General features: G+C 42.1%; 1 protein-coding gene across 1 annotated transcript; it reads left to right on the top strand.

The window, feature by feature from the left end:
• Positions 1 to 3,065: 3,065 nt before the first annotated feature.
• On the top strand, positions 3,066 to 19,503 carry LOC147889575 (enolase 1, chloroplastic-like). Its single transcript, XM_087391495.1, has 7 exons — positions 3,066 to 3,610; positions 7,265 to 7,572; positions 7,685 to 7,839; positions 17,808 to 18,125; positions 18,266 to 18,412; positions 18,582 to 18,632; positions 18,733 to 19,503. The coding sequence occupies exons 1-7, from the start codon at positions 3,210 to 3,212 to the stop codon at positions 18,796 to 18,798; spliced, it is 1,446 nt and encodes a 481-aa protein (XP_087247621.1). The 5' UTR covers positions 3,066 to 3,209; the 3' UTR covers positions 18,799 to 19,503.
• The last annotated feature ends 1,174 nt before the right edge of the window (positions 19,504 to 20,677 follow it).

Raw genomic sequence — 20,677 nt, 5'->3', positions numbered from 1 at the left:
GACCTAGGTATAACCTAATGGTGGACTTCACCATCTGACACTAGGCTTCAACTGCAACACACAACTATCAAGGGATAGTTGAGTGCTAGACTAAGTGTCTAAAAGCGCATCGCATGATTTCTAACTTAGGCTGCAACACACAACTACAGTTGAGTGCTAGACTAAGTGTCTAAGACAACGTTGCATGATATCTAACTTAGACTGCAACACACAACTATCAAGGGACAGTTGAGTGCTAGACTAAGTACTTGAAAACATATCTAAACTTAGACTGTAACACACAACTCTCAAGGGAGAGATGAGTGCCAGAATAAGCATCTATGAAAACATCACTAAGCATGGACTGTAACACACAACTCTCTTAAGAGAGATGAGTGCTAGTCCAAGAGTTCCTACAAACATACATTTTTATAAAAACTGAGACTGCAACACACAACTCTCTTAAGAGAGATGAGTGCTAGTCTCAGGTAAAAGATAATTATTTATATTATAATTAAAATTGCAAAACACGACAAAAACAGACTGCAACACACAACTCTCGCAAGAGAGATGAGTGCCAGCCTCTGGTCTACACACTTAAATACAATACAAAATAAATATTAAACAATTTAAAAAGACTGCAACACACACCACTCCTAAGAGAGATGAGTGCTAGTCTTAAACAAAACAAGAGAAAGAGAAACATTGATTACTAATGAAAGACTACAACAAAAGTAAGGTGTAGTAAGGTACGTATGACGAGAGCTGGTAGGTATGGAATAGCAGGTAGGCAACTAAGAGGTGGCAAGTAGGCAAGCAGGTGGCTCAAGAATACACCTGTACGAATACCAAAAATAACAATTGTCTCAAATTTATACTACGTTTATTCATACAAATAACATCAATTATTCGTACGAATATCTTTATTCGTACGAATAACCTATTCATACAAATAAATTAGGAAAAATCGTTGGATTCGTTTTAATTCGGGAAAATCACGATTTTTCGAATCGAATTTTTTTTCAAGCGAATTAATGCAACTTAGACTCTTACATCTTTTGGTCATGTCTAAACCATTAGGAGTGTAGGGTGTGGCATCGCTTTTGTCTTCAAAGTTGATAGTCTTTGTTTGATGAAGGGATGTGGTTGGATTTATCTCATCATTAGCATATATTTAGCAAAGGGTAAGAGCACGCATGTTGTACTCTATCTGCTCTTGTCGAACTTAATCATTTTTTAGCATAGGACAGAGATGATCTTGCCAATGATAAGAGTAGGTTTTTGGAGCTGTGCACTCGCTATGCCCTAGTAGGTAAAATGATAAGAGTAGGTTTATGTAGCTGTGCACTAGTAGTGGTGGGAATTCAAAGAGGTGGAGGTGTTTCTGCTTGTTGAGGCTTTGGAGTCTAGGTGATTGCTTTGACACGATTTGTAGGGCTACACCCACTCCTTTTTTTCTTAATAAATATACATATTTATTTAAAAAATAATTGTAGAACTTCCCAAATTTTCCCTCCTCCTTGAAATCACTACTTTGTACAATTCCACTTATCCTTTAGAAAGCAAATGCACCATGATGTCTGGATGGCTACATCTAAAGGATAGCATCAGTAGAGACAAGAGCTTTTTTGAGCATACTAAATCGATGGAAGTATAGCATTGATCTATATTCTCCAATCAAAGCCATATTACCAAGATTGCTAATAAAAATTTTGTTTGCTTGGTTTTAAAAAAGTCCATTTTATCAAACAAAGCTAGAATGATCAATTGGACGGTTTTAGTCGATGACTTAACTCGATAAGAAAAATTTCAGCTCAATAGCTAATACAATCAGCTATACCTGTCCTAGATGTAGCATTCGACATTGGGAATTGTTGTCTTTGACATTGACTCGACAAGTGGTTTAGATCTTGCAAGCAAGGATAACCCACTCGGATCTGGTTGGGTTGGAGGACTATGTTCCTCTGTAGTGAAAAGTATCCTTAGCATGCAAAAAGAAGGTTGTAGCACCTATTCCCATGGCTCTGAGCACAATTTTACTAGGATAAGTTGGGGGGGCAGGAAAGGACGTCCAATAGAGTTAAGAAAATTGAGCTCATTGGGGGGGGGGACATAGGTCTCGTAGAGTTAATAAAATCAAATGCATTGGCAAACCTTTGCACAAGGATCGAGGGGTAATGGTTGGCATGGTCATTGCCATCACGAGGATAGAGATGTGGCAAAACATCAATTAAAGCTCGTGTTTGCTCATGGCTACGTGAGCGAGATAGCCAGAAAATGCCATCGCCAATGCTATTCCTATGGCATGATGTCTTGCTCGTTGATGCCGAGTTCAAGTGCTATACTACCCTGCTAGAGATGGAATTTCACACTCTCCAGCCAGGCATTTCGGTGCCAACTTGCAAAACAACAATGTTGGGATGTCAGGCAATGGCATCTCGAGCTTGTTGGCAGTATAGAGCTTGTTTGGATCTTAGACAGTGGCAAGTTTGCAAGGCCCCACCTTGGATATGGCTAAACGTCTCGGTAATGAGTAGCTTGGCGGAGCAAATGCTCAATTCTTAGAGGCCTTTCCCATGCATTGCTGCGATGGCAAAATGCTAGTGCTTTTGGCGACTCAGCAGAGTATTGCTTGTATGGCATATTTGCTAAGGTTTCCAAACGTTCATCTAATATTTTGGACATAGTTGACTATGAGCTATGAATTCTTTCTCAAAAAAGTCCGGGCTTTGTAATGCCGCGGGGTGGAGAGGGGGCAAAATCTCGTCTCGAGTGTGGCACCAGGAACGCTACAACATGGAACCCAGGAATTCGAGGCTGGGGGGAGGATGAGCAAACGGAGGCATGAGACGGCATAATTGCTTGAGATGGCAACTCGCGGGTAGAGCTGGAACTGGAGCAAGAACGGGTTTCGATGCTCGGGAATGGGGGGGGGGGGAATACAAAGTGGGGGGTTGAGTGTGTCATGAGAGGAGGAAGGGTCGTTAGTGGTTGGGAGGGAGGCGGTGCCACGTGGGAGGACGCCCCTGTATTCCTCAGACTCTCCGTCAACTCGAGAGCAAGCAGACAAATAGACTAAGCAGCAACTTCCAAACTGCGAGCTTTGGAGAGTTCTCTGGCGAGCTCTGTGCTCTTCTCCCCCCAAAGCTCATCCCAATCTACCCCCTTTTCACCTCCATAGCCTCCTCCCTCCCTCCGCCCTCCCACCCATTTCCTCCACTCCTCCATCCATGGCCTCCCCCTCCTTCTCTTTGCCTTCCTCTCACTCCCCTTTCCTTCGCCAATCCATCCTCCTCCCCCCCCCCCCTCCCCTCCCCCTTTCCCTTCCCTCCTTCCCCGTCGCCTCTGCCGTCGCCTCTCCCTCGAAAATCGAAGTGGGTCGCGCCACTAACATCAAGTCCATCAAAGCTAGGCAGATCGTGGATAGCAGGGGTAACCCCACCGTGGAAGTAGATCTCGAGACCGACCGAGTTTATAGATCGGCAGTCCCCAGTGGAGCCTCCACGGGAATTTATGAAGCCCTGGAGCTCAGAGACGGGGACAAGGCAGTGTACGGGGGGAAGGGTGTGCTGCAGGCGGTGAAAAACATCAATGAGATCTTGGCACCTAAGCTTGTAGGCCTCGATACTAGGTGAGCTGCTTCTCTCTCCCCTTGCGAACTGTGACAGGTAGATGGTGTTCGGAGAGGGCTAATTAACGCAGCGTCTCTAAGGATAATAAAATACCACCTGTGACCTCTGCATATATCTCTCTCATTCATCGTCTCTAGCGTTCATTTCTTTGTCCCTTGTCCTTTACAATTCATCATTCGAGTTGGAAGTTTTACTCGCCATGCACAGTATGCATGCTTGGTTTTAAATAGTTTGTGGTTTCACTAGAAAGACCACCACTAAGTATCTGCTTCAGAAACCAGCAATTGGAGAAACTTATACTTAAGACAAGCTCGTACAGCTTAGAACTGGGATCGAGAACGCACGTCTTGTTGCGGACAAAGATTGGAAGCTTACCCAGTCCTCTTGTTCCCGAATTTCGCAGACCTTGAATTTTTGTGATAGCGTTTAGTGGACTGAGTCATTCGCTTTGTATAGAACTGGCTGGCTCCTTTCTTAGTTCTAGCAAGCGTTCTGTAGATATCTTACATTAAAGGTAATTTTTAGCTTGCCATAATTCTTCGTAACTAAGAAATCAAGGCATGCCTGTTGCCTTTATATTTCTCCTCTTCCTGCATAAACGGACAACCACTCCTAAGAAATCTCAAATGCTACTTGTTCTTTTCAATTCTTCTTCCAATTGAACGATGCACATTATTTTACTGGAATGAGATGAAGTTGGGTAAAGATAGTATGTTTAGTCCAATAGGTACTTCTCATCATCTTTACCCAACTCCACCACATTGAAACTATTGTGGGAAAACGAAAATTGTCTTATTGTGACGTTTGCTTTGGCTTTAAATAAACTGCTACGGGCCTTTGTGAGTTAAATTGCCCATACTGCAGAGAAGATGGCTGTGGAAAGCATCTGGTGATAGCACCAAACGGGGTGAGTGTGCCTGCTGCTATGAAGGTTTTGTGAAGTTGGACTCCTGAGGTTGTGAACTTAATCGGTAAAGGTCTCTCTGTTATGGGGAGCCATGCCAGGTCCTTTACATGTGCCGATTTTGTTCCTCTCTGTTGGGCATAGATCCAATTTTTCCTCATGTGTCTGAGAAGACTCCAAGAAGAGAATCACAAGATTGTAATGCCAAGTAATGCGAGAAACAGATAATGAGTGGATGTATTGCATGAGTAGGTTGGTCATATAGACCTCGAGAAAGAAATATAGTCATAAATAGTGAACAAAACGTTGTGACTAATCTGATATGCCTTAGAACAAATAAGGCATTTTATATATGTCGGAATATAATGAAAGTTCTTTTGGGGTTAATATTACAAGATTCCCCCTTGACACGAAAACTATTGTTCATTCATCGAAGACCATCCTGATATTCTTCTGTATGAAATGATACTTAATATCAATGCATTTAGTATGACCATGTGTGACAGGATTGTTAGCAATAGCTATGCACGGTTGATTGTTGAGCCAAGGATGATCAGGAGGCTGTTCAAGCTCATGAATGTAAAGCAAAAATGATCTACAAATCTTGCTCTACGCATTGAGCACATCGGATCTACATTTTGACTTTTCCACAAGTTAGAATCATTTGATCCTCTGCATTAAAACCACCCCTTGGTCCATTGCAGCCACCCAGCACATAAAAGAATGAAATAAGTTCATTTTTTATTCATTTTACGATCGGCATGTAGTCTAACTAAAGACTAGCGTAAACGAGATTAAAGTCTACCAATCCAAGTGAGCCATTGCCTATATCACCCAATTATTAATGTCTGTCTATGTGTCCTCAGCCGCTCAAGTCTATTGATTTGAGTTGATACCTTTCCAATTCCTTGGGTCTCCACGTGTCCTAGTTAGGTACAGCCTGACCACCAGGGATGTTCACACTTTCACTGAAAATCAGCCTTCTCTTGAGCTCTTGCCTCTCAAGACGATCGCCAGAGCAGGGTAATATTAAAGTTTTTACATGTGTTTTCAAATGAGTTATCATATGTAAACTCCTCAAAGGATGGTAGACTATAGGATAACATTTGCTTATCTATGTATATTGCATATAGGGCTAGTGAGTATCCCAATTGCTTTCGCAAAGAAGAAAGAAGCTCGTCACTTCCAAAGTTGGGTGCCCTTGTAAATGGCCTTCAAGCTGCAGGGCATTTCAGCAAGAATGATCTAAAATTTCAATATTTTCAATAGGGTCATCTGTCTCACTGCATGATTCATTATTGGTAATGTGGACCTGGTCAAACTTGACTGGTCAAGGACAGGAGTATAGCACCCAGAAACGGTTCGCCGTTTCCGAAACCAGAAACGGCGTTTCGGGCAGGCCAATTTCTTTTTTTTTTTTTTTAATATATAAAAGTTTTTGCAGTGCCTCTGGAATTTAGCCAAGGAAACATATATATAGAGCAGCAATGTAAGAGCTTGTAGACACCAATGTTCAGCTATAGAAGCAAAAGTACCAGCACACATACACACCCACCTCAACCACCGAGTAAGAATTAGAACCCCATCGGCAGGTAGGGCAGTTTTTGCTCTCCTCCAGTCTCTCCTCTTGCTCTCCTCTCATCCTACAATCCCCCTCTCAGCCCGCTGCCCCTCCTCCTTGCTCTCCTCAGCCCTTGCCCTCTCTTCTCCTCCTTGCTCTCCTCAGCCCTTGCCCTCTTCTCCTTGCTCTCCTCAGCCCTTGCCTTTTCCTCCCCTCCTCGTTGTCCTCTCTTGTTGTATGACATATGTATTAATAATTATATATATAATATATTTTTTATTAACCTTAAAAACAAAAACTCCGTTTCCACCGTTTCTTCTGGTGACCGAAACTCCTAAACACCGTTTCCCGCCCGTTTCTGTTTCCCCGTTTCCGAAACCCCTGGGAGCTATGGACACGAGCTTGGTCTCAACTGGTTGGTTGACTGATGAGGTCAGCCAGTTCAGTTCTTCGCACCTCAAGGTATTTCCAAGCTGGGCTAGTAAGACCACCTGAAATTTGGTCTGACAATTTCCACAGGATATGATAAGGCATGGGCCCTTCTCAGTTCTGTTTTGGACTGCTGAGTTACAGATAGCCTTATGTAGATGCTGCACTGCAAGATTAAGTGAATACACACTTGTCTAGGTGTAAGAGCTTGCAGCACATGGGATTTTTGTTTAACTGCAGGCTCTGCGATGTATGGATTATGCATAGACTGTAATTTAGATTAGTTTATTTGTCATAGGAAATGCCTCTAAGTCTTCAAAAAGATGAGGTCTGTTGGAGGGATGCCTATAAGAACACTGCATGAATGGTATTGCATTGATTGGGTTTGTAATGTGAGTATACCCACGGCATGTGAATGTGTTTAGTCTCATGAAGCTTGAGATTCCTCAACTTGCTTGGAGTTCTGTACATTTTCACAAACATCTGCTTGGAAGGCCCAGAAGGGATGTGCTCTTTTGGGTTATGCTGTTCTTATTATGGTGGGACTATTATACCTATAGCTTATCCAGCATTGGCAATGTAAAAATATCTTTAAGTGTTCTGCTCAATGAGATGTGCAAGTGACATGTTCCTAGTATCGCTCATTCTTCCAAACAGATGTAATATAGGCATCTGCTGGTCTGGAAGTTGCAATTAGTTCTGCACTTTCTAGTTTTGAATTAGTAGTCTTTGACGAAGCTGCTTTGTCCTCTATTACAGGAATCAGAAGGAGCTGGATAATCTAATGCTAGAGTTAGATGGAACTGCTAACAAAGCCAAGCTTGGTGCCAATGCTATTTTAGGGGTCTCCCTCAGTATATGTAGAGCAGGTGCTGGAGCTGATGGAGTACCTCTGTATAAGCATATTCAGCAAATTGCTGGAACCAAAGACCTTGTGATGCCGGTCCCAGCTTTCAACGTAATCAATGGCGGTAGTCATGCTGGCAACAAGCTTGCAATGCAGGAGTTCATGATTTTGCCAATAGGAGCTTCCTCGTTTGCGGAAGCCATGCAAATGGGTAGTGAAGGTAAGGAGCAAACAATCACCTAAGAGAAAAGTTCAAAGTTATTATGTGTCAATTATGCTCTTAACCATTCTGTTTTCTTATGAACCCCATATTTGTTTTACGATCATATCAGTTTACCAGGTTTTAAAAGGCATTATAAAGAAAAAGTATGGACAAGATGCATGTAATGTTGGGGATGAGGGCGGATTTGCTCCAAACATTCAGGACAATAGGGAAGGTCTGGTTCTTCTATTGGATGCCATTGAGAAGGCCGGTTACACTGGCAAGGTATTTCTCTTTTTCCACCATGCTTTTTAAGCCACCTAAAGTATACTTGCTTCTATCTTACACTTACATGTATCTCAAGAAACAGGTAATAAAAGATTCAAAACAGTTAACAAATTATGAATTTCACCACAATTTAATAATTAGAAAATTATTGTATATATTTGTGGGCATGCATTTGTCTTAATGAGCCATGTAATCATCCTACTCAAATGTGGAAGGTACAACAAATTTTCTTCCATAAAACTGCACGTACCTTTTCCTGAATACCCTTGCAAAAACTAGCTTCAGTACAGATGGATGTTGGTGTTTAACTTAAAAGCCCAATCCTTGGTGTTGCTGGTTCTTTGTGCATATAAATCTTGTTTATAATGCAATTGGTTCAATGAACCAACCCCCCACTGTTATGCTCTAGTCGAGATAGCATGACCTCGGAAAGATCGGTGGGCATTTTCTCTTAGATGACCGACTTCTGTAATATTTAATGTGCGTAAATAAAATGGTCAAGAGAAGTAACTGCCAAGGTCCTAGGTGAGGGTGAAAGGGCATTGACTAGGTGGTTCTGTGTGCTAAGGCCTAGGTGCACCTACATGTGCAATAATGCCAAGGGGCAAATGGTTTTAATGTGCCCCAAGAGAGGGGTAAATGGTGCACCAAGTGAAAAGGGCTAAAATGATGACATGTGGCAAAGGGAACCATCTAGGGAGTTGTGGGTCTTGTGGATATGCATGAGGAAAAACAAAGATACGTATCTGTTGCAAATTGCGATCCACGAGAGAAGGCTGGGAGAAAAAAAACTGGTGCCATCGCTCGTGATAGAAATTACGAGATAAGTGAACAATTGGTATCAGAGCTCAAGGCAAGGAAAGAGATCAAGGGAAGAGATACGAGCTGGGTGACGGAAGAAAGGCTTGGAGCGCAGAGGTGACGCAGGGTTATCATTTGCATCGCCTGTTCGTGACGTGTGATGGACGGGAGGATCGTTGGCCGTGACGAAGACTTCCGTGGCGGTTGAATTCGGTGTGAGGGGAACCTTCGTGGTGGCTGAGAGCAGGCTGGCTGATGTGCTGCGTAGGTTTGGACGATCCCAGTTGAATGAGCGACGCGAAAATTGTCCGTACCCGCACGGAACGTATTTCGTAGGCTCTCTAAATCCGGTTTGACTGGAGTTCGTAGGTGACTTCGGGTGGAGCGGGATGATAGTCTACGTAGTGTAAAGGCGTCACGTCAGTCAATATCCCGCATATCCGGTCGCATTTCGCTTGCTGATCTGCAGAAGCACCGCCTCCGAGGCATTCGAACGCCCCTGCACAGCCTATTTGGACTGGACTTCGAAGGGGGACCTGCATCAGGAAGGAAGTCTCCTGACAAGTCTGGGAAGCCGTAGTGACATGGCGAGTCAGGTGCTTGCAGCAAAGCAGTTGATATCGACATTGACTGCGAAAGCGGGCGTGATCCAGGAACCGTAGATGTTGAAGGGGGTTCGATTCAGTAAGATGATAGCCTGCTCTCGGATAGAGCGATTGGAGGGACTTCTTTTCTTGTGGTTATAGGGAGACTGTACGTTTGAGAAAGAGGAGCATATGAACTTGGATTGCGTGGAGATTCTAGGGAGCAATTCTTTTTCTTTTTTTTGTCAAAATCCGAGTTTGCAGTCGAGTTGTTCTATACAGCAGAGGCTATCGTTGATTTTTCCTGCATAACAAAAGGGAATTTTATTTTAAAAAAAAAAACAAAAACAAAATATATTTTCCCTTTTGAAACTATGGAGGCAGAAGGATAAGATTCCAGGGTGAATCCTAGTGAGTCTAGAGCACGGTCTACACAACAAATGTCACATCACACAACACCTACTCTGGTGGGTAGGATTTCGGTATTAGAAGATGCTTTACAGCAAATTATGAACCAACAGCTTCAAGTGAATGCTGGTCAGAATGAGATTAGGGAGATGGTGCAAGCCTTGTCGGCTAGATCATCTAGATTTGATAAGGGCAAAGCTCCAGCAGAGCCAGAGCCCAGTATACATTCATCAAAGCGTGCGAGGGTCAAGGTGCCTAATATTGCTAACTATAGACCGGAGAAGTACGTTGGTCGGATGACCGAGCGCAGTTCTGATGTGATCGAGGTTTGGTTACACAAGTGGGAAGAAGCCTTCGCCATTTGTGAAATCAGATCTGATCTAAAGAAAATCCGTGAGGCCACTCACCTGTTTATTGAGGCAGCGGATAGATGGTGGATAAAGCAACAGAAAGATCAAGTTACCACCTGGGAAGGGTTTAAAGCTGAATTTAAGAAACACTTTCTTCCACCTGACGAAGAGTCCCGAGCTTGGGATGCTTATAGAAACCTTCGTCAGAGGAATTTGTCGGTGGCAGAGTACACTGACAAGTTCAGGGAATGTGTCATGAAAATAACAGACCCTCTCCCTCTGTCGGTTCAGTTAAAAGACTATATCTATGGACTGAACGACAAAATTAAAATGGAAGTTCGGGCTAAATATGTGACTACATTAGATGAATCTATTGCAGTAGCCCTGAACTATGAGGATACCAGAGGCAGATCAAGTGGATTTGTGCAGGCAGGGACTCAGTATGAGTACCCGAGAAAAGGGGGATTTCAGAGGAAATGGACTTCAAAGACAAGTGTCTCGCAGCCAAGTGGCCAAACCAAGCAGGTGAAGCCGGTTGAGGGACCAGCAAAAACAAGTACCACCGTTGGGGTGAAAAGGAAAATAACTCCAATGGCAGCCCAGGCTTGGTCAAAGTCCTCGTTGACCCCTGAACAAAAAGAGAAAGCTAGAAAAGAAGGATTGTGCTTCGGCTGCCTTCAGCGACATCAGTGGAAAGATTGTCCACTGAATAAAGACCGTCGCACGGCTAATTTGATAATATCTGAATGCGACGTGGAAATGCAAGAGAGTCATGCAATTGGCGGGACCTTCTCAGAGGTTAGTACCTGTGTTGTTAAGTGTGTCTGTTACTAAGTTAGTAAGCGGTGCACCTGATAACATCCTTTCAAAGCCCGCAGCAACGGGGTATACGGTTTTCGATGAGCCCGAGTTGATCAAAATGAAAGGGCAAGTAGCCAATCATGATGTGATTGTGTTGTTTGACTCAGCGTCAACACACAATGTAATCAACCGAAGCTTATTAAGAGGCTCAAGTTGAAAACTAGTCCGTCTGACTATGCTTATACAGTCAGGATGGCGGACGGAAGTTGAACTGAAGTATGGAACCAAAGGGTTACCCAGTTGGAACTTCGAATTCAGGACTATGTTGAGAAGCTGGACTTTGAATTGACCAGACTTGCTCACGTAGATATAGCCCTAGGCATGGCCTGGCATTTTCGAAAAAAATCCAGCGATTGATTGGAAGAAGCATATTTACCAGTTCAAGATGAACGGGGTAGAATATGTTTTGCGAGGTGAAAAGGATTTACCTTGAGGACCACTGATTTCAGCCATAGAAATTCGGAGGACTCCGAAAGAGTTTCTATGTCTGTGTATAGCATCGAAGAGTCGATTGATGATGCATCGACTAGCACTGAGGCTACCCAAGATGGGGAAATGGCTGAGTTGGCTAAAGAGATATCAGAGAAGTTCTCTGAATGTTTTAGGGATGAACTACCTTATGGGTTACCTCCAGAGCGGAAAGTTCAGCATAAGATTGAACTGATCCCCGGGGCAGAACCTGTGAATAGACCTCCCTATAGAATGAGTTTTACTGAAGAGGCGGAGGTGCGTAGACAACTGGAAGAATACCCCAAGTTGGGGCAGATTCAACCAAGTTTCTCACCTTTTGCTTCGCCAGTGATATTAAAGAAGAAAAAGGATGATATGTTTCGCCTCTGTATAGATTACAGAGCATTGAATAATATCACTGTTAAGCATAGGTATCCGATGGCTCGGATTGATGATTTGCTAGATGCATTACATGGAGCTGTGATTTTCAGCAAGATAGATCTTAAATGTGGCTACCATCAGATCCGGATTAGAGCCGAGGATGTGCATAAAACCGCTTTCAGAAGCAGGTTTGGTCATTATGAGTTTTTGGTAATGCCCTTCGGACTTACCAATGCTCCAGCGACATTCGTCATGCTTATGAACGATTTACTACGTCCGTATATCGGAAAGTTTGTAGTATATTTTATTGACGATATCCTGATATTCAGTAAAAGTATTACTGAGCATCGTGAACACTTAAGAGTAGTGTTCAGTACTTTGAGGAAATGTAAATAAAAAGAAAACTATACTATGTATGGTTAGGCTTGAATATTTAGGGTTCATAATTACTCCACAGGGGGTAGAAATGGATCCGAAGAAAGTGGCTGCGATACTAACTTGGCCAATCCCTCAGAGTCTGACCGCGTTGCGATCATTCTTGGGATTTGTCTAATTTTATAGAAGGCATATCAAAGGATATTCCGAAATAGTATCGCCATTGACTGATCTGACCTCAGATAAAGTACCTTTTATTTGGGGACAGAATCAACAAGAAAGTTTTAACACCATAAAACAAGCTGTGGTCACAGGACCGGTGGTCACAGGACCGGTGTTAAAAATAGTTGATCCCCAGAAACCGTTGTTCCTAGAAACCGATGCAAGTGGCATTGCGGTAGGAGCAGTTCTCCTTCAAGAGGGAAGGCCAGTAGCCTTTGAAAGCAAGAAGCTTTCTCCCTCTCAAAGGAATTGGCCAACTCATGAATTGGAGTTGTATGCTGTTATCCATGCTTTGAAAACATGGAGGCATTATTTGTATGGCTCAGAGTTTTATGTGGATATGGATCATGATACTCTGAAACATTTTAGTAAACAGCCTGACTTGAGGGGCCGCCAAGCTAGGTGGGCAGAGCTCATGCAGGAGTTTAATTTAACGATTCGGTACCGAAGAGGAAAAGATAATAAGGTGGCTGATGCGTTGTCTCGCATTATGCACAACCTGAGTTTCACGGTACGGTATTAGAGAGTATGACCGAGATCAGAGAAACTCAAAAGGTGGACGAATTTGTCCAGAGCTTATGGCCTAAGGCTCATGTGTTAAAACCCGGGGAAAATGAAAAGGATGACCTGGCATCCAGAAAAGGCCAAACTTATGCAAGATATACCATAAGGGATGGTATGCTAGAAAGAAATGGCAAGGTTGTAGTACCTAGTCAGAATGATCTCAGGCAGAGAGTCATTCGACAGTGCCATGATAGCCCGTGTGCGGGACATCCAAGGGTCGAGAAGACATATGATCTCGTGAAGCGAGATTTCTTTTGGCTAAAGATGAAAAATCATATTCATGAATATGTGACACGGTGTTTTTCGTGTCAGGTAAGTAAGGCCGAGCGGGTGAAGCCACCCGGACTTTTACAGCCCTTGGAGATACCACTAAGTAAGTGGGAGAGCATTTCCATGGACTTTATTGTAGGGCTGCCTACAACACAAGGAGGGTATGATTCTATCCTTGTGGTGGTTGATCGTCTAACCAAGATGGCTCACTTCATTCCGACTAGAGAGTCTGTTAGTGCCCCGCAAGTGGCGGATTTGTTTATTAGACATATATTTCGTCTGCATGGATTACCTAGATCCATAGCGTCAGACAGAGATGTCAGATTTACCGGTCATTTTTGGACAGCTGTATTTGAGACACTAAGGACTGAGTTGGGAATGAGTAGTGGGGATCATCCTGAGACCGATGGTCAGACGGAGAGAGTCAACCAGACTTTAGAGGATATGCTGAGGGCATATGTGTCATTGAGGCAACATACATGGGACAAGTGGTTGCCATTGTTGGAGTTTGCCTACAATGATAGAAAACATTCATCTACCGGGTTCAATCCGTTTGAGCTGAACTATGGTTATAGACCAGCCAATCCAACTATAGTTGGAGTACCTCAGAAAGTGCCTAGTGCCGCGAACTTTGTGGTTCAGATGCGGGAGATGCTAGCACTTGCGAGAGCTAATATCCGCCAGGCTATGGATAGAGCCAAGGTGTATGCGGATGAAAACCGATCTATAAGAATATTTAAGGAAGGAGAAAAAGTTTTTCTCAGAGTTCCTTCGCTCGAAGTCGTTGGGAGGGTGTGCTAAGTTATCACCTCGATACTGTGGGCCGTGGTTAATTCTAAAGAGAATAGGCAAGGTAGCCTATAAATTAGAATTGCCACAGGGGTGTAAGGTGCACCCAGTGTTTCATGTTTCTCGTTTAAAGAAATTTTTGCATATTGGTGACTCACTAATCGAAGGTGTGGTTTTGTTTCAGGAGATAGAGGATAATGCAAGACGCAAACCAGCAAGACTCCTGGACCGAGGAACAATGCAAATACGAAATCGAAAGATACCCACGGTGTTGGTTGCATGGCATGGTCAGCCTCTATCGGAAGCTACTTGGGAATCCGTATACCAGTTACGGAGAGTGTTCCCAGATTTCATCATCGAGGATGCTGATGCTTGAAGAGGGAAGGAATGTTATGCTCTAGTCGAGATAGCATGACCTCGGAAAGATCGGTGGGCATTTTCTCTTAGATGACCGACTTCTGTAATATTTAATGTGCGTAAATAAAATGGTCAAGAGAAGTAACTGCCAAGGTCCTAGGTGAGGGTGAAAGGGCATTGACTAGGTGGTTCTGTGTGCTAAGGCCTAGGTGCACCTACATGTGCAATAATGCCAAGGGGCAAATGGTTTTAATGTGCCCCAAGAGAGGGGTAAATGGTGCACCAAGTGAAAAGGGCTAAAATGATGACATGTGGCAAAGGGAACCATCTAGGGAGTTGTGGGTCTTGTGGATATGCATGAGGAAAAACAAACCGTATCTGTTGCAAATTGCGATCCACGAGAGAAGGCTGGGAGGAAAGAACTAGTGCCATCGCCCGTGATAGAAATTATGAGATAAGTGAACAAGTCTAGGAATGTTACACCCACAAGACTGTGATGTGTGGTATTATCATTTATCATGTATAATAGGTCCTACCATTCCTTTTTATTTGAGTTGATTCTTTACATTTGGCGCATTGCACAGCAGGAGTATGGCCTCAACACAATTTGTTTGCTATCATAAATCATCCAAATGTTTGATAGAGCCTCTTTACCTTTTCTCCACTTGTACTTTAGTTTCACACAACGAAACTTACATGTTCAAGGAGTATGGTCTCAACAATCACAAATCATTGACAGAGCCTCCTTATATTCTCACCATTTGTACTGTGGTTTCACACATTATTGCTATCATCTATTATATGTCATAACTCAAATATCAATCTTCACTTGGATTTGAGTTGAGTTTAAAGTCCACCACTTGTATAGGCTGGCACATCACATGTACATTTTCTCTGCATGACATGTTTGCTATCGTGATGAGATGGAAAATACACTATTTGTTGTGTTCCTAGAGGATGAATTCGGGCACCTTCCTGGATTCATCTATCTATATACCTTCTGAAAGTCAAAGTGCTCCAGATGTTTACTTTGCAAAAAACATTGATCATTCAAAGAAACTTGCTAAGCAGCAGATCTGCCAAAGCTGGATCTCAGAATTTGTGCACATGGCATCTGACCTGACAAGACTAGAGGTCTCTCAACTCTTTGTCAAGGTTACTTATTTTTCCTTTTATGTTTTAGTTCATACTTGCACTCTGACATTCCAATATCTAGATGGTGCTGGTGCTGCTTTCCCAGAGAGCTTTGATCAATAAATTTGCAGAGCATCAGATCTGAACTTTCTTTAACCTGTACAAGGCTACAATGCAGGTTTTTTAAACCTAAAAGCTACTTATACATCAGGAGTTCTTCCATGGCCTATCAAAATAGTGAATGCACCTATCATTGCATAAATGCCTGGATTTTCTGCAACGAATGAAGGATTTGAATTACACAAAGGAAGAGAAGCACTCTTACTTTGCAAACAACCTTCCCATTTACTGATTCCATTGATTATTGAATACCTCAGGGTTGATCACCGTTCACTAATAATCCTTGACATCTGAAAAGTCAAGACAGAAACATTTCATGTGTTTTTATTATAGACTACGTTGCCAGCTTACTTGAGAAAACAAGCCAGATATCTGTCCTTTTAGGTGATCAAAATGACATGTGCAAAGCCTCAAGTTTGTGCTCAGATATAGGCTTCCAAGTTACCAATTCAACCTGGCTTTCTTGATGCCGGAGCCTTTGATGTCCCATAGAAAGTTTGAGATCCCATGAAGTGTGCATAGAGCCTGAAGATACTGAGTGATGTTAGAGAGTTTGTGAACACCTGTACTTCAAGAAAACAGTTGCATGTAGTAATATGCATTGTTCTTTATCCCATTTTTCTGTACGACCAACTTGATTGACTTCATGATCTCTAGACATACCGAAATTTTGGGGCTTTGGGATTCGTTGACAGCACATGGCAGTAAGGTTTGCCTGGTACAATGATATTTGACATTCTTATTCATTTGCCCTGTTGTTGGCTCAGTTGTGCTCTTAAATTTGCAGTCAATTGCTTTTGGAGCCTGGTAAGGCCTTGTCCTCCAATTTTCACACACATGGCTTGCCAGAAATTTGGGGCTTTTTCTCCCATTTCTGTGCATTGGCCTTTGTTCCTTTGTGCCTTTTCTGCCATTTCTTTGCATTGGCATTTGTGCCTTGGGAATTCTCCTTTTCAGGTGTCTACAAGCGCTCAGTGGGAAGACTTGTGCATTTAAGCAGATTTCGAGAGAGTTTTCTTGGACGTAGTTTTGCAGGACAAACTTTTGCAAGCCATCATTTGCAGTTATTGTTTGTGGGAAGATTTGTGCATTTGGCTCAGATTTGAGCAGCCATTTGGGGCATTCACGTTTGCAGATATTTTCTGTCATGTTTGCCTAGCATTAGTTGACATTGCAGTCAGATTTCATGGGCAGCAAGCTCATTTGCAGTGATAGCCTTGAGGCTTTGGCAGGCTCATGGTGTCATGTAATGATCATGTGATTCACACACTTGTCCTTAACGTAAGACTGTTGGTGCAAGCAAAATTTTTTATAAGATGGTGGCTTACTCTCAATCTGAGAGACAATAGCTGAAGTGAAGTGTTGAGCAAGAACTGACCTCAAGTTTTATGCACTTAGAAGAGTGGTCCAGTGTCTAAACTTAAAACGATGTGCAAACACAAGTGTAATTTATCTTTTGGACTTCATATTTACACCGAAATAGGTCTCTTTCAGTAAGGACCTTACATTAAAACGTTTTTTCATGAGAAGATCAATTTTTGATCTTGTAATGGCTTGGGAGTTTGAAACTTGAAGTAGCTGCAGTCAAAGTCTCATTAAATGGTGTGAAAGTGGGATATTTTAAACTGTATAGTTTTTAAAATATCCTTTTATTGAGTATCTCTTAGGCCACAGCGAAGCTAGATACACTGTTTGAAATTGAGGTGATTTTTGGTTTTGAGGAACCAATTGCTGGGCAATTTTGGCATACATAAGCACTACATCCTAACTATTTTGGTATCAAATGGGGCTAACATCAGAGAGCTACCTGTCAAAGGCACATTGTTTCTGGATAATTATGAATAACACAAGCCCCCCAGTTACATATAATGAGGTTTTTGGTTGCTAGGAAGGGCACATATAGAATCTTAATTTCTGCATTTTCAGCTGAAACTGAAGTCATGGTCAAGCAGATAATAGAGCTGCATGTTTGCGCTAGCTTAAACAGTTTATATGACTTCAAATATAGTCTTGCCTCTTGTGGAGCACAGTTGCTTCTAAAAGCTGCATGCTTGCGTTTAGCTTAAGTGGTTGACTTGGCTTCACTTCAGAATAGAGCCTTGCCTCTGGTGAAATACACTTTCTTTTCAGTGGAGGTATTTACGGTTATTCAAACTGATGTCAGAGTTGCATGCAAGCTTTAGCATTATTGCTGTTCAAAACAAGATAATAAAGGGCTGGGTTTATGTTTTTGTTATAGTAGTTAACGCATGAAGCTGACTGAGCAAGTCTTTTTTTTTTCTTCTCCTTGATGATGCAGGTTAAAATCGGTATGGATGTAGCTGCATCAGAGTTCCTTACCAAGGATGGAACATACGACCTTGCTTTTAAAGAGCAGCCTAATGATGGGAAGGATGTCCTCACTGGCGAGTCACTTGGGAATCTTTACAAGGAGTTTGTAAAAGATTTTCCCATTGTTTCTATTGAGGATCCTTTTGATCAGGATGATTGGGAATCATGGGCTCGCTTGCAGAGTTCTGTTGATATACAGCTTGTTGGGGATGACTTGCTGGTCACAAACCCAAAGAAAATTGCCGAGGCTATAGGAAAGAAAGCCTGCAATGCTCTGCTCCTGAAGGTCAGACTAAGGCCTTTGATAATTTAGGTTAAGCTTCATAGTTTCTTTTGGTCTTTCAACAGTGATTTTGTAGTCTGGAAACAGACAATTTAAAATCTCTTTCTTGAGTGGCTTACTGGCATGTATTTGGTCCAATCCAGGTCAACCAAATTGGATCTGTCACTGAGTCCATTCAGGCTGCACTGGATTCCAAAGCTGCTGGGTGGGGAGTGATGGTCAGTCACAGAAGTGGGGAGACAGAAGATACATTCATTGCTGATCTTTCCGTTGGTTTAGCAAGTGGGCAGGTGTGCTGCCATTGAACTTATCATTAAGAAATCTACAGCCATAATTTTTTTTTCTCAGTTTTATTTTTGCAGTAGTGCTATGCTTCAGCTAGCACAAGCTTCTGTGAAGATCAAGTCTGCATTGTTGCCATGCATTATAGAATAGCTGAGATGTAACTTTGTCACCCAGATCAAAACTGGAGCGCCATGCCGAAGTGAACGTCTTGCTAAGTACAATCAGGTAAATTTCTTTAGTGTATCTGTCATGCTGCACTTTCTTTTAATTGCTTGCATATTCCTAGCAATTAGGGACATTGCTAATAGCTTGGTTGTATTTGAAGCTTCTACGTATCGAGGAAGAATTGGGAAGTGTTCGCTATGCTGGGGAGGATTTCAGGAAACCATGAAAATATCAACCAATAGCACAATTTCAAACATGCAGTGGTTCATGATTTAGGTTAATATAAGGAATCTGCAGGCAATAAGATGCAATGGTTTGAAAGACCTCTGCTCTGTCGTGGCTGAAGGGCACAGAATAACAAAGGCCCCAAAGGTACAGATATGAAACAATTTTGTAGTTATATTTAGGTCTCCAAAATCACCTTGTAAGGCATTAGATATGCAGTACAATTTGAAGGTGGAGGAAGTCACGGTAAAATTCTCCCACAATATGTTCATTCATGGGATTTGCATTTGAATGGTTTCTGTTCTAGTTCCATTGAGGAGTCTGGTGAAAATATCAGTGAAGCAAACTACAGCATGACAAGATCCCAAAATTGAAGCCACCATTGGATGTGGTTGCATAAGTACATGTTGATTAGGGGCAGGTTTAAATCAAAATGTGTGCATCTGGTATGGATGCATTTTGATCTACATCTTTTACAGAATAAACTGAAGATGATACTTCCCTTGAGCGACCAGAAGCATCATCACTATATTGCTTGAATGTTAATTCCAAGAAAAAAGAATACATCAGCTTTGCTTATCTAGCATGGTTTAATGGAGTTTCGATGGAAGCAGATGCAACTCTCTGCATTGGCTCAATATCATTTCTAAGAAACTAACGTGTACATCATTCTTGTTGCAAGTTCGAGAAATTTTTTCGTGTTTGTTACATCTGAATAACAAGAAGTGCCGAATGAATCAAATCATGCCCAAGTTGATGGGCCAGCTAAATTTTCTAAGCCTTATGTAAGGTAATGGATACAAAATTTTGCTAGTTTTAGACCCACATAGCATAATGATAGTGAATGTAAACTTTTGCTAGCTTGGGAAGATTGTATAAGAAAGGGTTTGTTTACTTGATGAGATATTGTACAACTTTGGGGAAAAATATATTTGGAAAAGCTTGGGTTGTGAAAGACTATTTTTAACCATTTAGATAATGGAACGTGCAGATGCATGTTAAAGGCAGGGATTTGGAATTTATCACCTTGCGCAAACAATTAAGAGAAACTACACATGATTGCAACAGTTTGTCTCTATGTTCACATGATTTCATGATGAATTGTGAATATTTTCTTCATACAAATTTGTGTTATTGTTTCATGTTACACTTTCCCTTTAGTTACTCCATGAGAATATGAGAAGAATCCATGAGAAAGATTGTGTGTGTGCGCGCATGCGCATGCGCGTGCGCACTCGCGCGCATGTGTGCACAAGTGCGTGTGTGATGCACACATGCTTGTGCATGCATACTTATATAATCAACAACCAGGAATTGACTGCGTGCACAATTTTGCGTATGCATGCAAGGTAAATCATATCATGTCACAAAACATAAATGCACAACATAATTTAAAAAAGGAGAACATGGCTACATTATTTATTGATAAGATGAATGGGAGATACGATTTCTATTTCCTAGCCCTCCATGCTACCTCACAATAACTGCCATCACACATCTACCCTTGCCCCTAAAAGTGTGACTTGCTTCTTGAACCTTTGCAACATACCAATGACTCCTAAAAGGATACATTGAAAATCTTAGTGGCGACTTTAATGGCCACCTACCTCATCCCCAACAAGTTCATATTTGCATTTTTCAACCCATCACTCTCAATCTTTATCCCCCCATACAAGATACTTTCTTGCTTGACAAACAACAAGATACACATGGTTGCAAGGGTTCGTCTCTATGTTCACATGACTTCATGATGAGTTGTGAACATATTCTTCATAGATTTTTGTGTTATTGTTTCACGCTAGACTTTCCCTTTAGTTACTGCATGAGAATTTGAGTAGAATCCATGAGAAAGATTGAAGGAAGAGGGAGGAATGTGACTG

The sequence above is a fragment of the Dipteris shenzhenensis genome, chromosome 20, assembly GCF_047967505.1.
Source record: "Dipteris shenzhenensis isolate YYH24624 ecotype China chromosome 20, Dip_SZ_1.0, whole genome shotgun sequence".
Taxonomy (NCBI): Eukaryota; Viridiplantae; Streptophyta; class Polypodiopsida; order Gleicheniales; family Dipteridaceae; genus Dipteris; species Dipteris shenzhenensis.
The sequence above is the reverse complement of the archived record's forward strand: the minus strand, read 5'-3'. Positions and strand labels throughout refer to the sequence as shown.